A 12,591-nucleotide genomic window follows, 5' to 3' on the forward strand; every position below is an offset into this window, starting at 1 on the left:
ATTGGAATTGCGTTGAAAATGTATATTGCTTGTGGTAGTATGCAACAAGGTGGAGGAATCCACCATGGGGGGAGGGGTATGGGAGGGGTGGGGGGAATCCCCAGCGCCTATAAAACTGTACTACATAATACAATGTAAGCAACAATAAAAAAAAAAAAAAAATGGCTGCAGCAGTTAGAGGTAAGTCAGGCCGAAGCCAGACTTTCCATCTTGGCCTCCCACGTGGTGAAAAGGGTCCAGGCAGCTGGGCCATCAGTTGCTGCCTGGTTGGTGAGGGCACGTATCCTTCTCAATTTAAGCTGCTTAAGTATACATTTTCTTCCTTTATTAGCAGTAATAAGTATGCTAGCGAAGTTTAATGAATAAAAATAATGGAGAATATTCCTGACAGACCAAATGGGCCTTTCAGTAGGAAACTGAAAGTACGTATTATTAAACACACTGTCATCACATTAATGGCTACATATTCAACAAGTACACTAAACTGTCTATATTTTATTTTGACCACAACGATAATGGTTACATTTTGGTGTTAACTGATAATTTCCGAAAACTGATTAACATACTTCAGCACAGTGTCCACATTCCTCATTCTTCAAGGTGGAGTTATACAGGTGAAATTATTAGAATAAATGGTATCAGCATGTTTAAGACTTTGATCTATATTGCTAAACTGTTCATGCAATTTCCACTAGTAAAAACTAAAATGGCAATTAACTGCATCCTTGCCAAAACCAAATGTTCTATAAATAAAAAGTAGCTACTATTTTAATTTGTACTTTCTAGATTATACTGATGCTAACTTTTTATATTGCAATCTTTTGATAACTTTCAAGAATAAGCTCGTTATTTCACTATTCATTTATTCATTTGGGCCTAACATTATGTTTTATTTCAATGGGATAAAAAAATTGTCTTTATTATTCCTAAAATATTTCTATTACTTTTCTCTACCTCCTTCCATTTGCCTATAAGCATGTAGAGAAAATTTACAGAAATTCAATTATAATTTTCATTACTAAATTTTCTAGTTCATTTTAAAAAGGAAATAGGTTTATGTTCCAATCCTGAGTACCCCCATTATCTTCTTGTGTAGGAACATTCAACTAATTACTATCCTTTTAAGATAATAAAAATAAAATGGTATCAAGATACACATGCTTTCACACATCTGACTTTCTCATTTGAGGGTTCTAATCTTACATTGTAGATATAAATCTACAGCCTTTTAAAATAAATGTTTATTCATTTGAAAGGCAGAGAAAGAGAGAAATGGATAGGAGAGACACAGAGACAGATAGAAATCTCACCCACTGTTTCACTCCCTAAACACCCACAATAGTCAGGACTGAGCCGGCTAAACTGAGAGCCAGACAATCTAGGTTTCCCACAAGGGTAAGAGACCCACAGCTACATGAGCCACTGCCACTGCCTCCAAGGTGCTCATTAGCAGAAGCTGAAACTCCGAGTAGAAATGAGACTTGAACTCAGGCCCTCCAGCATGGGACACAGGTGTCCCAAAGGCACAATCCTTAATCCTTGATCATGTAGCACCTTTTATGGAGTTTCCTGGTGATGGATACTGAGGAATATTTTCCTGACTACAATGCCAAATCTTAAATACTATAAACAGTACTATAAGTGAGGGCCTTACAAATCAATCTTTGTATAAAAGCAAACAATTTGTAGGACAACTTTTAACAATTCATGTGGACAAAGATGTGAATCACAAAATCACGTAAACACCCAGTGAATAAGGTGGTCAATGAGCTTCAAGAATTGTTATCTTATAAAATCTTACCTCTTCAAAAACAGCAGCTTTATTTACTTTTTCCCTTGCGATATCACAGATTTTCAAGATTCCCAAAGCAAAAGCTTTCATGGCAGGATCTTCTATAAAGTCTGGATTATGAATATAAAGGCACGTGAATACTGTCTGTGCCAAGGAATGGCCTTCTAACCAGGTTATCTATGAAAACACAAAACAGGACATACACTGAAGGTGACACGCAAAGTCTGAAAAGTCTCAACTAATCCAAAAGCCAAAGGTTCAAGTGCTGCAGACCCAGTAAGATGCAAGATTACATACAAGACTTAAAACATGATTAAAAGGAAAGCAAGAAAAACAAAGAATTAAAATTCACATTCATTGACTCTACGTACAACAAATGATTAACTGTAAAAGGTATTTTTATATAACTGTAAGATAGAGTTAACCCTTTAAATAGCATCCAAACCAATCTATTCCACAATGCAGTCAATAAAAATCCATAGACCAGAAATTCCCAATTGTAAAACTGAACACAAGTTGTTAATCACTCTATTTTTTCATTTTATCTTTACCACCACTAACCCAGCCAGCAGCAGCTGTAGCACTTAGATGTCTGCAAGAAATTAAAGATGCTTTTCTTTTTTCTGATCTCTAATTCAATACTCGCAGCCAGAGGGCTTTTTCTTTTTTATTTTATTTTACTTTTGATATTCTTTACATAGTTAACAAGAATGCAGGCCCATGAGGACCACTGAATAAGGTGGGAAAGGTTGAGGAACAGGGGAAGGTGGGTAGGACAAATGTTTCCAATTTTCCTTTTCTTCCTTTTTTTTCTGTACCTAGGTGTGAAGAAGACAGCAAGGATGAGGGAACTGCTCCCAGCCGCCCCGGGCTGAGATGTCCACTTGATGTCATCTTAGAAACCCTGATGCAGAGAACGTTCTGAGGGTGCTGCCTGAGTGTTTTGCATAGTTCAAGACGCTGTTGGTTTTGTTGCTCCAAGGTTGAGAAAATCCTCCTTCCAAGGTCCACTGACTGACAGTCTACCTCAGTGCACCCACTCACCCAGAAACTTGCTGCCAAAGCTCAACCAAGAGAGTTGCCCACTCTGTTCTGCTCTCCTGCTCTTCTGACATGGCATTCGATGTCCTCTGCATGGCCAAATGAGCTGTCCATCACGTCCCCCTTATGCACCATGGCACACCGTCCACAGCATAAGCATCAGCAATCAAGGAGGCACAATCCCAATCATTCCATGCATTCCAAGGTCAGACCACAAATCCTACAATTCTCTCTGTGGGTAGAGTTTGAGTCCAGTGGTCCAGTTGGGGAGTTCCCCAAGAACCTTCACCTGAGGTGACACCAGATCTGACCCTTACATGCGCCAGCAGAGAGCTTTTTCTAAAACACAAGCATCATCAGCACTTTTCCCAAGTGTCTACCACAGGCTTGGCGTCATTGTGGTAAAGTCTGGGAATAGCAAGAGCAGCCATAACTGAGTAACTATTTTGTCCCAAGTATTACCTACATATTTTCATATATTTCATTTTTCCCCTCACATGATGAAAAAGACAGCATTCATTCTTTTACATGTAGAACAGTTTGCAAAACAATTTGCCCAAATTTACATGGTTTAGAGTCCAGGAATTCTGTAGCACAGCAAGACACATGTCGCTATATTAGTTATGCATTAAGGATTTCATGTAAGGTGTACATGGAATACACTAGTGTAAAGACGCATTCTCAAACCTGTTGTCTTCCTATGCCTGAACTCTGAGATGCAGTCCCAAGTGTCTCCGGAGAGCTTCTTAGTTTTGGCCATGATCCTTCTTACTGGGCCCGGTGCTGTGGCCTAGTGGCTAAAGTCCTCACCTTGAACACACCAAGATGCTATATGGGCACTGGTTCTAATCCCGGTAGCTCCACTTCCCATCCAGCTCCCTGCTTGTGGCTTGGGAAAGCAGTCGAGGACGGCCCAAAGCCTTGGAACCCTGCACCCGCATGGAGACCCAGAAAGAAGTTCCTGGCTCCTGGCTTTGGATCAGCTCAGTGCCAGACACTGCAGTCACTTGGGGAGTGAATCATTGGACGGAGGATTTTCCCCTTTGTCTCTCCACCTCTCTGTATGTCTGACTTTGCAATGAAAATAAAGAAATCTTTTTTAAAAAAATAAATAAATCTGACTTCCTAATAAAAACAAATTTTTTAAAAAATTCCTTCTGTCCCCTCCCTCCTTGTCTAGTTCCTCAGCCTTGACTAGAAGCAGCTGTACCTCCTCTCCCTGTCATAACACATACCCTTTTGAAAGCCCACAAAATCACCCCTTCTCCTGCCACATGCCTACTGATCTTCAATATTTCATACTAATATCACTTCCTTTCAACAGCCTTTCCTACCTTCCCAGAAATAATCCCCATGTCCCTACAGCACTAGAACACACTTATTTACCTGCAGTCACAATCCTTTCTTTACATGTTTGTTCCCAGAAACACTCCATTTCCCTTGCCCATCTCAGAAAGAAATGTAAGCCTCTGATAATACAGATGTATCTGAAGGAAAGAGCTTTTACAGGACAGACAGGATCAGAAATCCACCACTGCCTCTTCCTAGCAATGCGATCATGGGCAATACTGTAATACATACACCAAATATGGTTAACACAAGCTGTAATAAAGCCCCGGCTGGGAACACCTGAGTAGGTTTGCCTGCTCCTAGGCATGTGTCACACAAGTGGGAGAAATGCAGCCAACGGTTGGCAAACATTCTGGGCCAAGTATTACCAAACTAGTGTTAACTATACATGTACACCAGCAGAGTTGCTTTTTTTTTTTTTTAAGTTAAGTGGGTGAGGTGGGGAACTCTCCACCAGAACACACCACACCAGCCCCCATGTTGGGGGGCTAGAGGCTGCCCAGGGAAGGGAGTCTGGAGACATACTGGAGTTGAGTGGCCGAGGGCACGTTTGACAGGGAAGGAATGATTTCTGGGGTCTTTCACGGACCAGGCTATTACACTCTCATAGGTAGGCAAGTGAACTGAGATGGAATGGTTTAGATGGAAGAAACTGGAGGGCACGTCTGGGTCAGGACAAGGCCTGTCCCCATGAGGGCCACCTGGACTGTGCTAAATGGCATCACCTGCCACCTACAGTCAACTCGCAAAAGCTGGTTCAGGAAAGCACACCTGGCTGGGACAGGCCACAGTACCTGCCTAATAAAAAATTACATACATGAAACAGTTCCTAAAAACATTTCACAAACACTGGCAATCAATATTTTCTGAATGAACATATGAATAAGTACTATTCATTCTAAAAATATGTCTTACCAAAAATAAAAAGGTTAGAGTGGGGATTGCAGTATACAAGTTAACCCACAACTTATAACATAGGCATGGCAAATCAGAGTGCTGGTTCTAATATCAGCAGTCACCTTGCTCCCAATCCAACTAAGCGCTAATGTGCCTGAGACAGCAGAAGAAGACAGCCCAGGTACTCGGGTCCTCCCATTCACGAGGGACACCACGACAGAGCTCCTGTCTTCAGCCTCGTCTTGCCCACGACTGTTGGGAGCCATCTGAGAAGTGAACTAGAAGATGGATGATCTTAATGTCCAGCTATCTTCCACCAGCTCACTTATCACTCTGCCTTTCAAATAATTTTTTTTAAGAAGTAGAGAGGGCAGAAAAGAAGGAGCACTCAAAGCAGTCCCAAGGAGGAGGTTTCCACTGTGCAGGGAGACCACATATCCAGCATGCACCCATCACCATAAAATTCTCTTCCTTAAAGATGGTCACTTATCTACAATTTATCCTAAGTTAGGAAAAAAAAAAATCTCCCCAAAACCAATGCAAAATTCCTTTTGTTTCAATTCCATGCTAATTTATCAAGTCTTCTAACTATAGCTTCATTTTCCTGGGTATTTTCAAAAAAGGGATCTTCACCGTAACAGCTATTAACACTACTTGCGTTGAAATGAAATATTCTTTTACCCAGAAGTTAAGAATATAATATCAGATGAGAAGATGAAATTTCTGTACTAAGCATATTTGGTCTGCTAAAATTAAGGACATTCTTACAAGGCCTTGCATTGCAAGTATTTCATGGTCAACACTGGTGTATACACTTCTAAATTAACAGATTCAGCTAGATTTTTAAATTAATAATGTTAATTCTTACCAAGCAGCAAAAACAGGTATCCATGATCCCTATCAATTCAGGCAAAGTAAGGTCTTTAATTTTAATGGTGCCATCCTAAGAAAGAGAGGAAACAGCACATGTAAGCAGACACTTACTTGTGATTAGCAGGTATATAATATTGGCAAAGTCAGATATTTAAAAATAGCAATCCTAACAAAACATTATGTGATCAACTAACAAAACTAAGATATCAAAATAACTTTCTAAAGAAAAAACTACAAGGGCCCCACATGATGGCTCAGGGCCAAAATCCTCACACTGCGTGGGCTGGGAAACCATACGGATACCAGTTCACATCCTAGCTGTCCCACTTCCCATCTAGCTCCCTGCTTGTGGCCTGGGAAAGCAGCAGAGGATGGCCCAGAGCCTTGGGACCCTGCACCCGAGTGGGAGACCCAGAAGAAGCTCCTGGCTTCAGATTGGCTCAGCTCCAGCCACTGTGGCCATCTGTGAAGTGAACCAGCGAATAGATCTTTCTTTCGTCTCTACTCTCTGAATATTCCATCGCACTGTCTTTCAAATAAATCTTTAAAGAAATTATAAACACTTAAAATGTAACTGATAAACCAATTATTCTTATATCCAATTACATATTCAAATACTTAAAAAAAAAAAAAGATTTACTTCTTTGAAAGAGAGCGAGCGACAGATCTTCTATCCACTGGTTCACTCCTCAGATGGCTGCAACGGCCAGAGCTGGGCCAGGCAGAAGCCAAGAGCCAGTAGCTCATTCTAAGTCACCCTTGTGGTTAGCAGGGATCCAAGCACTTAATCCATCTACTGCTTTTCCCAGCTCTTCCTTAGGAAGCCAGATCAAAAATGGAGGAGCTAAGACAGAAACTGGCACCAATATGGGATGCCAAGCCTTGCAGGCAGCTTCACTCGCCAGGCCACAACACTCATCCCTCAAATGCTTTCAAACATTAATTTTAAAAATATACAAGCTATGGGCCCAGCAGCGTGGCCTAGTGGCTAAAGTCCTCACCTTGAACGTGCCGGGATCCCATATGGGCACCAGTTCTAACCTCGGCAGCTCCACTTCCCATCCAGCTCCCTGCTTGTGGCCTGGGAAAGCAGTCGGGGACAGACCAAAGCTTTGGGACTCTACACCCGTGTGGGAGACCTGGAAGAAGTTCCTGGCTCCTGGCTTCAGATCGGCATAGCATCGGCCGTTGCGCTTACTTGGGGAGTGAATCATCGGACAGCAGATCTTCCTCTCTGTCTCTCCTCCTCTCTGCATATCTGACTTTCCAATAGATAAATAAATCTTCAAAAAATAAATATATATATATATACAAGCTTTAAGCAAGGTTTTAATGAAAATCTCAAACATCTAACTTCCAGATTTTGCTAGAGAAAGCTTTTAGCTACTTACTGTATATTTCAGAAGCTTTTAATAACAATTCAAGTTAATATGCTGTTCATTAAGCATATATTAACAGAAGAAATAAAAAATAAAACTCAAAAAGTACAATGATGATTACCTTGATAGCTTGTTCAAAATTGAGAACCTTTCGATTAACTTGGTTTCCAATCATGCCAGCATCCATCTTGGGATCCATCATTTCAATAGCAGACATAGCTTCAAAAAGACCAAATCTGTAAATGAAAATTAAATTTTCAAAAATTTTTTTAAGCTATCACATGTACAGGGTGAATTTATCTATCTTCTCAAACATTTGTTCAGGATAAAAAAATTCAAAAGCCTTTTGTTTTTTTTGAGAAAAACGCACAGTATACTGTCATTACCTAAAATAGAACACAGGAACTTCTTAATCCCATGTAACTATAACATAGTACCCATTATCAACCTCTCCCTACTGCTCCTCACAAACTAGTTATGAACCAGTAAACGTTCCCAGAACCCTACAACGTAAGTTATTAAGCACTTTTAACTACAGAATTCTATGTATTTAGTCTCCCTAATTTAACAGCTCTATTTAATTTCATTTAGCATTAAAATTCTCACATACTTGCACTGTGTAGAAGAAAATTAAGACATGTTTTATATGTTTATCCCACAAATGCTGTACAATACAAACTTTTAGACAAAATATAAACCAAAAGATCTATAATTGATTTTACTTCGCCCATCTTAAACATTTTTCTTTAGAATCCAGAAAGTTGTATTTGGAGTAATCATATCAAATCTTTCATTTGTTCGTTTATTTGAAAGTCATAGTTACAAAGAGACAGAGAAAGACAAAGACCAAAAAGAGATCTCCTCCCACTGACGGACATTCCAATTGACCCCAACAGCCAGAAACGGGTCAAGTTGAAGCAAGGAGCCAGAAGCCAAGAGCTTCGTCTGGGTCTCCCCTGGGAGACCCTCCCCTTCGTCAGGGTCTTCCCTGGGAGGCAGGGAATCAAACACTTAGCCTGCTTTCCCAGGCCATCAGCAGTGAGCTGGATGGGAAGTAGAACAGGCAGAACATGAATCGGTACACACGAGATGCCTGCTTTGTGGGCAGCGGCTTGTCCTGCTATACCACACTGGCCCTTTCCTTTCCCATCATGTTCATCAAAATAGCAGTACTCAACACTGTCCACAGAACTTAAGTTTGGCCAAATACATGATGGAAAATCAATAGAGCAGTTTTCATCCTCTGTTATTTATGGCTGATTCCCCATAAAAAAAGATAGCTGTGATGCTCTGGGGACTGATTAGACTTCAAGAATCAGGAATGGCAGAACACCAGTTGGGACAAGTACCCCAGATCAGACTGTCTGGGTTTGAGCCCCAGCTCCGCCCAGCTCCCGTCAGGTGTTAGAGCAGGGAACGATATCTCAAGTACGCTGGTCCCTGTCACCCACATGGGAGATGCAGGCTGAGTCCCCAGCTCCTGGCTATGGTCCAACCCTGGCTGTTGCAGATATTTGGGTAGTGAACCAGCAAACAGAAGACTGTTGACTGTACTATGTCCTCCTTTCAACTCATTAAATACTAACAAAACAAAATAAAACCTCAAAAGAAACACCTATAAAAACATGTAAAAAGATTTGACTAACCATAAAGCTATTGTCTTCATATTTTGTTTAATTTATATCAAACTACCAAGAAAGCTGATAGCTCTTATAAAACTATATCATTTCTCTCAGATAAAAAGCAGTTAAGACATCAAAAAGTTTATAAAGGATAGACTCCTTTTTCTTGCAATCTATTAATGCTTCAACTGAAGATACTCTCACAATATGATCAACAGCAAATAATCAGAACAGTGTATACTTGTTGTTATGGAACTGTGTATGATAAAAGTGGAATTCCAGGTAAGTAGAAGAGAGTGAATTAATCAACATATTGAGACAAACAGCTAATCATCAAGAAAAAATCAAATCTTTCATTCATATATTTGGAAAATAAATCCAAGCCAGACTTAAATTCTGAAAGTAAAAATAAACTTTTCAGTAACTTACAAAGCTATAATGGAGACAGTTAATAACAACAATTATGGAAATACTTTAAACAGTTACTATCCAGAATATATAACCAACTCATGCAAATGAAAAAGAAAAAAACTTCAAAGAAAAATGGACCAAAAAATTGCACAATTCACAGAAAACATTTTTTTAAAAAGTAAAAAGCTCCAAATTCAGACATAATTAAGCCTTCTTATGCCAATGAGATGGGGAAAATTCTTAAATGCACACACACACTAGAAATATAAACTAATACAAATTATTGTCAAGGAACTTCAGCTGAATCAATTAACATATTCTAAACCTGTCATTTGATTTCTGGGTTTCTATGCTAGAAAACTATTCGAAAATGTAAGAGACTTATATATAAATATCTTCAACTTCCTTGTTATTAAAAAAATGCTATAATCTAAATGTCCATTAATAGATATATCACAGAATAAACTATACTAGCAATAAAATGTAACAGTTAAGATGAACCACTAATGGGGTCAGCACAATGGCTGAGCTGGCTAACAGGACAGGACAAGTGCTAAGGGTCCAGCAGGTAACATCTGCAGTGCAACTGGCTCAAGCTCCAGACTCCAGCTTCATCCTAAGGCAGGCAGGCAGTGGTGCTGGCTCCAGTAGTTGGGTTCTTCATACTTGGCCTGAGTTCCTGGCTCTAAGTCAGCCTCATCTCCAGCTACTGTGGCCATCTGTAACTGCTTCCTATATAAGCAAATTTTTTTTTAATTTTACATAAAGAAATGAATTGCTGCATACTAAGATGGAAAGATCTTTAAGATACAGTACATGGGCTGGTACTGTGGCAGAGTAATTAAAGCTGCCACCGGGAATGCCAGCATCCTACATGCCTGTGTCCTAGCTGCTCCACTTTGAATTCAGCTTCCCGCTATAGTGTGGGAAAAGCAGTAGACAGTGGCCCAAGTGCTTAACTTGCTGCTTCCACATGGGAGAACTAGAAGAAGCTCCCGGCTCCAAGCTCTGGCCTGGACCCATGTTGGCCACTACCAATAAAAATCTGTCTTTCCTTAACTCAAAATGAATAATTGAATAAATAAAATAGAAAATTGAAAACAAATAAGCAGAGTAATATTGTATTTTCTGACAATTTTTAATAATGTACTTTTTAAGAGCATATGCAATAACTGTTACAAGTATACATGACAGGGCCTGGAGCGGTAGCCTAGTGCCTAAAGTCCTTGCTTTGCATGTGCCAGGATCCCATATGGTACCGGTTCATATCCTGGAGGGTCCACTTCCAATCCAGCTCCCTGAGTGTGACCTGAGATTTATTTTTCTTGGAAAGTGAGATTTACAGAGAGAAGGACACAGAGAACTATCTTCCATCATCCACTGGTTTATTCCCCAAGTGGCCACAACTGCTAGAGCTGAGCTGATCTGAAACTAAGACTCAGGAGCCTCTTCTGGGACTCCTCCAGCTGTCCTCTCACCTCCTGCTGCACTCCTCCAGCTGTCCTCACCTCCTGCTGCACTCCTCCAGCTGTCCTCACCTCCTGCTGCACTCCTCCAGCTGTCCTCACCTCCTGCTGCTGCACTCCTCCAGCTGTCCTCACCTCCTGCTGCACCCCTCCAGCTGTCCTCACCTCCTGCTGCACCCCTCCAGCTGTCCTCACCTCCTGCTGCTGCACTCCTCCAGATGTCCTCTCACCTCCTGCTGCACTCCTCCAGCTGTCCTCACCTCCTGCTGCACCCCTCCAGCTGTCCTCACCTCCTGCTGCTGCACTCCTCCAGCTGTCCTCACCTCCTGCTGCACCCCTCCAGCTGTCCTCACCTCCTGCTGCTGCACTCCTCCAGCTGTCCTCACCTCCTGCTGCACTCCTCCAGCTGTCCTCACCTCCTGCTGCACCCCTCCAGCTGTCCTCACCTCCTGCTGCTGCACTCCTCCAGCTATCCTCACCTCCTGCTGCACCCCTCCAGCTGTCCTCACCTCCTCCTGCACTCCTCCAGCTGTCCTCTCACCTCCTGCTGCACTCCTCCAGCCATCCTCACCTCCTGCTGCACTCCTCCAGCTGTCCTCACCTCCTGCTGCTGCACTCCTCCAGCTGTCCTCACCTCCTGCTGCACTCCTCCAGCTGTCCTCTCACCTCCTGCTGCACTCCTCCAGCTGTACTCTCAGCTCCAGTTCCACACACAGACATTTTTTTCCCGTATTAGCTTGTTTCCTGGTTTCATTATTTCCTTCCCATATGGACAAATAACTATACACTCCATTTCTTAAAGTCAATCAGCAGCATTCATCCCATCTTAGAACCTGTTAGCAAAGGGAATTCTGTGATCCTGCACCAGACTTGTCCAAAAGGAAATGCTGTTAGTAAAGCCCAACAAGCTACTTTATAATACCTGCCAGATTGTGACACACACTCCAGTTTGAGAAAAACTGAACTTCTGGTTCAACTCTCCACCCTTAATAGTGATGAATCTTGTCTATTCATAAACTCACTCAACTTCAAATTCTTAATTTCGAAAACAGTCTTGGAGTTGGCTTCATGGCACCTGTGAAACCAGCACCTTCTACCAGATCGCCAGTTCGAGCCCAAGCTGTTTCACTTCCGAACCAGGTCTCTGTTAACACATCTGGAAAAACAACAAAGATGTCCCACTGCTTGGGCCCATGCACCCACATGGGAGACCTGGATGGAATCCTGGCTCTGAGCTTCAACTTGCTCCAGTCCCACCCTTGTAGCCATTTGATCATATCTGTCACTAACTCAAATATTTTTTTTTTAATTCTTAAGGGGGGAATGGAGAAAGAAATTGATCCAGTTCATAAACAGTATAGTAACTGAGGTTTCATATGGCAGCATATACACAACTGGTATTTTTCTTCAAAAAAGTACATCTGGGCCTGGCAGCATGGTCTAGTGGCTAAAGTCCTCGCCTTGAATGCACCAGGATCCCATATGGGCGCCGGTTCTAATCCCAGCAGCTCCACTTCCCATCCAGCTCCCTGCAAGTGGCCTGGGAAAGCAGTCAAGGATGGTCCAAAGCCTTGGGACCCTGCACCTTTATTGGAGACCTGGAAGAGGCTCGTGGCTCCTGGCTCCAGATCGGCACAGTACCGGCCATTGCGGTCACTTGGGGAGTGAATCATTGGACAGAAGCTCTTCCTGTCTGTCTCTCTTCCTCTCTGTATATGACTTTGTAATGAAAATAAATCTAAAAACAAAAACAAAAAAAG

General features: G+C 41.7%; 1 protein-coding gene across 4 annotated transcripts in view; it reads right to left on the bottom strand.

The window, feature by feature from the left end:
- NAA35 (N-alpha-acetyltransferase 35, NatC auxiliary subunit) overlaps positions 1 to 12,591 on the bottom strand; it is an 88,052-nt gene that overhangs the window by 57,531 nt on the left and 17,930 nt on the right. For all 4 annotated transcript variants that reach the window (XM_040963405.1, XM_040963404.1, XM_040963407.1 and 1 more), the window contains exons 4-6: positions 7,454 to 7,568; positions 5,949 to 6,023; positions 1,802 to 1,969 (exon numbers count right to left, since the gene is read on the bottom strand). In XM_040963405.1, the coding sequence (XP_040819339.1) occupies positions 1,802 to 1,969; positions 5,949 to 6,023; positions 7,454 to 7,568 (358 nt within the window). The remainder of the gene's footprint in view (positions 1 to 1,801; positions 1,970 to 5,948; positions 6,024 to 7,453; positions 7,569 to 12,591) is intronic.

The sequence above is a fragment of the Ochotona curzoniae genome, unplaced genomic scaffold, assembly GCF_017591425.1.
Source record: "Ochotona curzoniae isolate NIBS_2020 unplaced genomic scaffold, NIBS_Ocur_1.0 scaffold_3208, whole genome shotgun sequence".
Classification (NCBI taxonomy): domain Eukaryota; kingdom Metazoa; phylum Chordata; class Mammalia; order Lagomorpha; family Ochotonidae; genus Ochotona; species Ochotona curzoniae.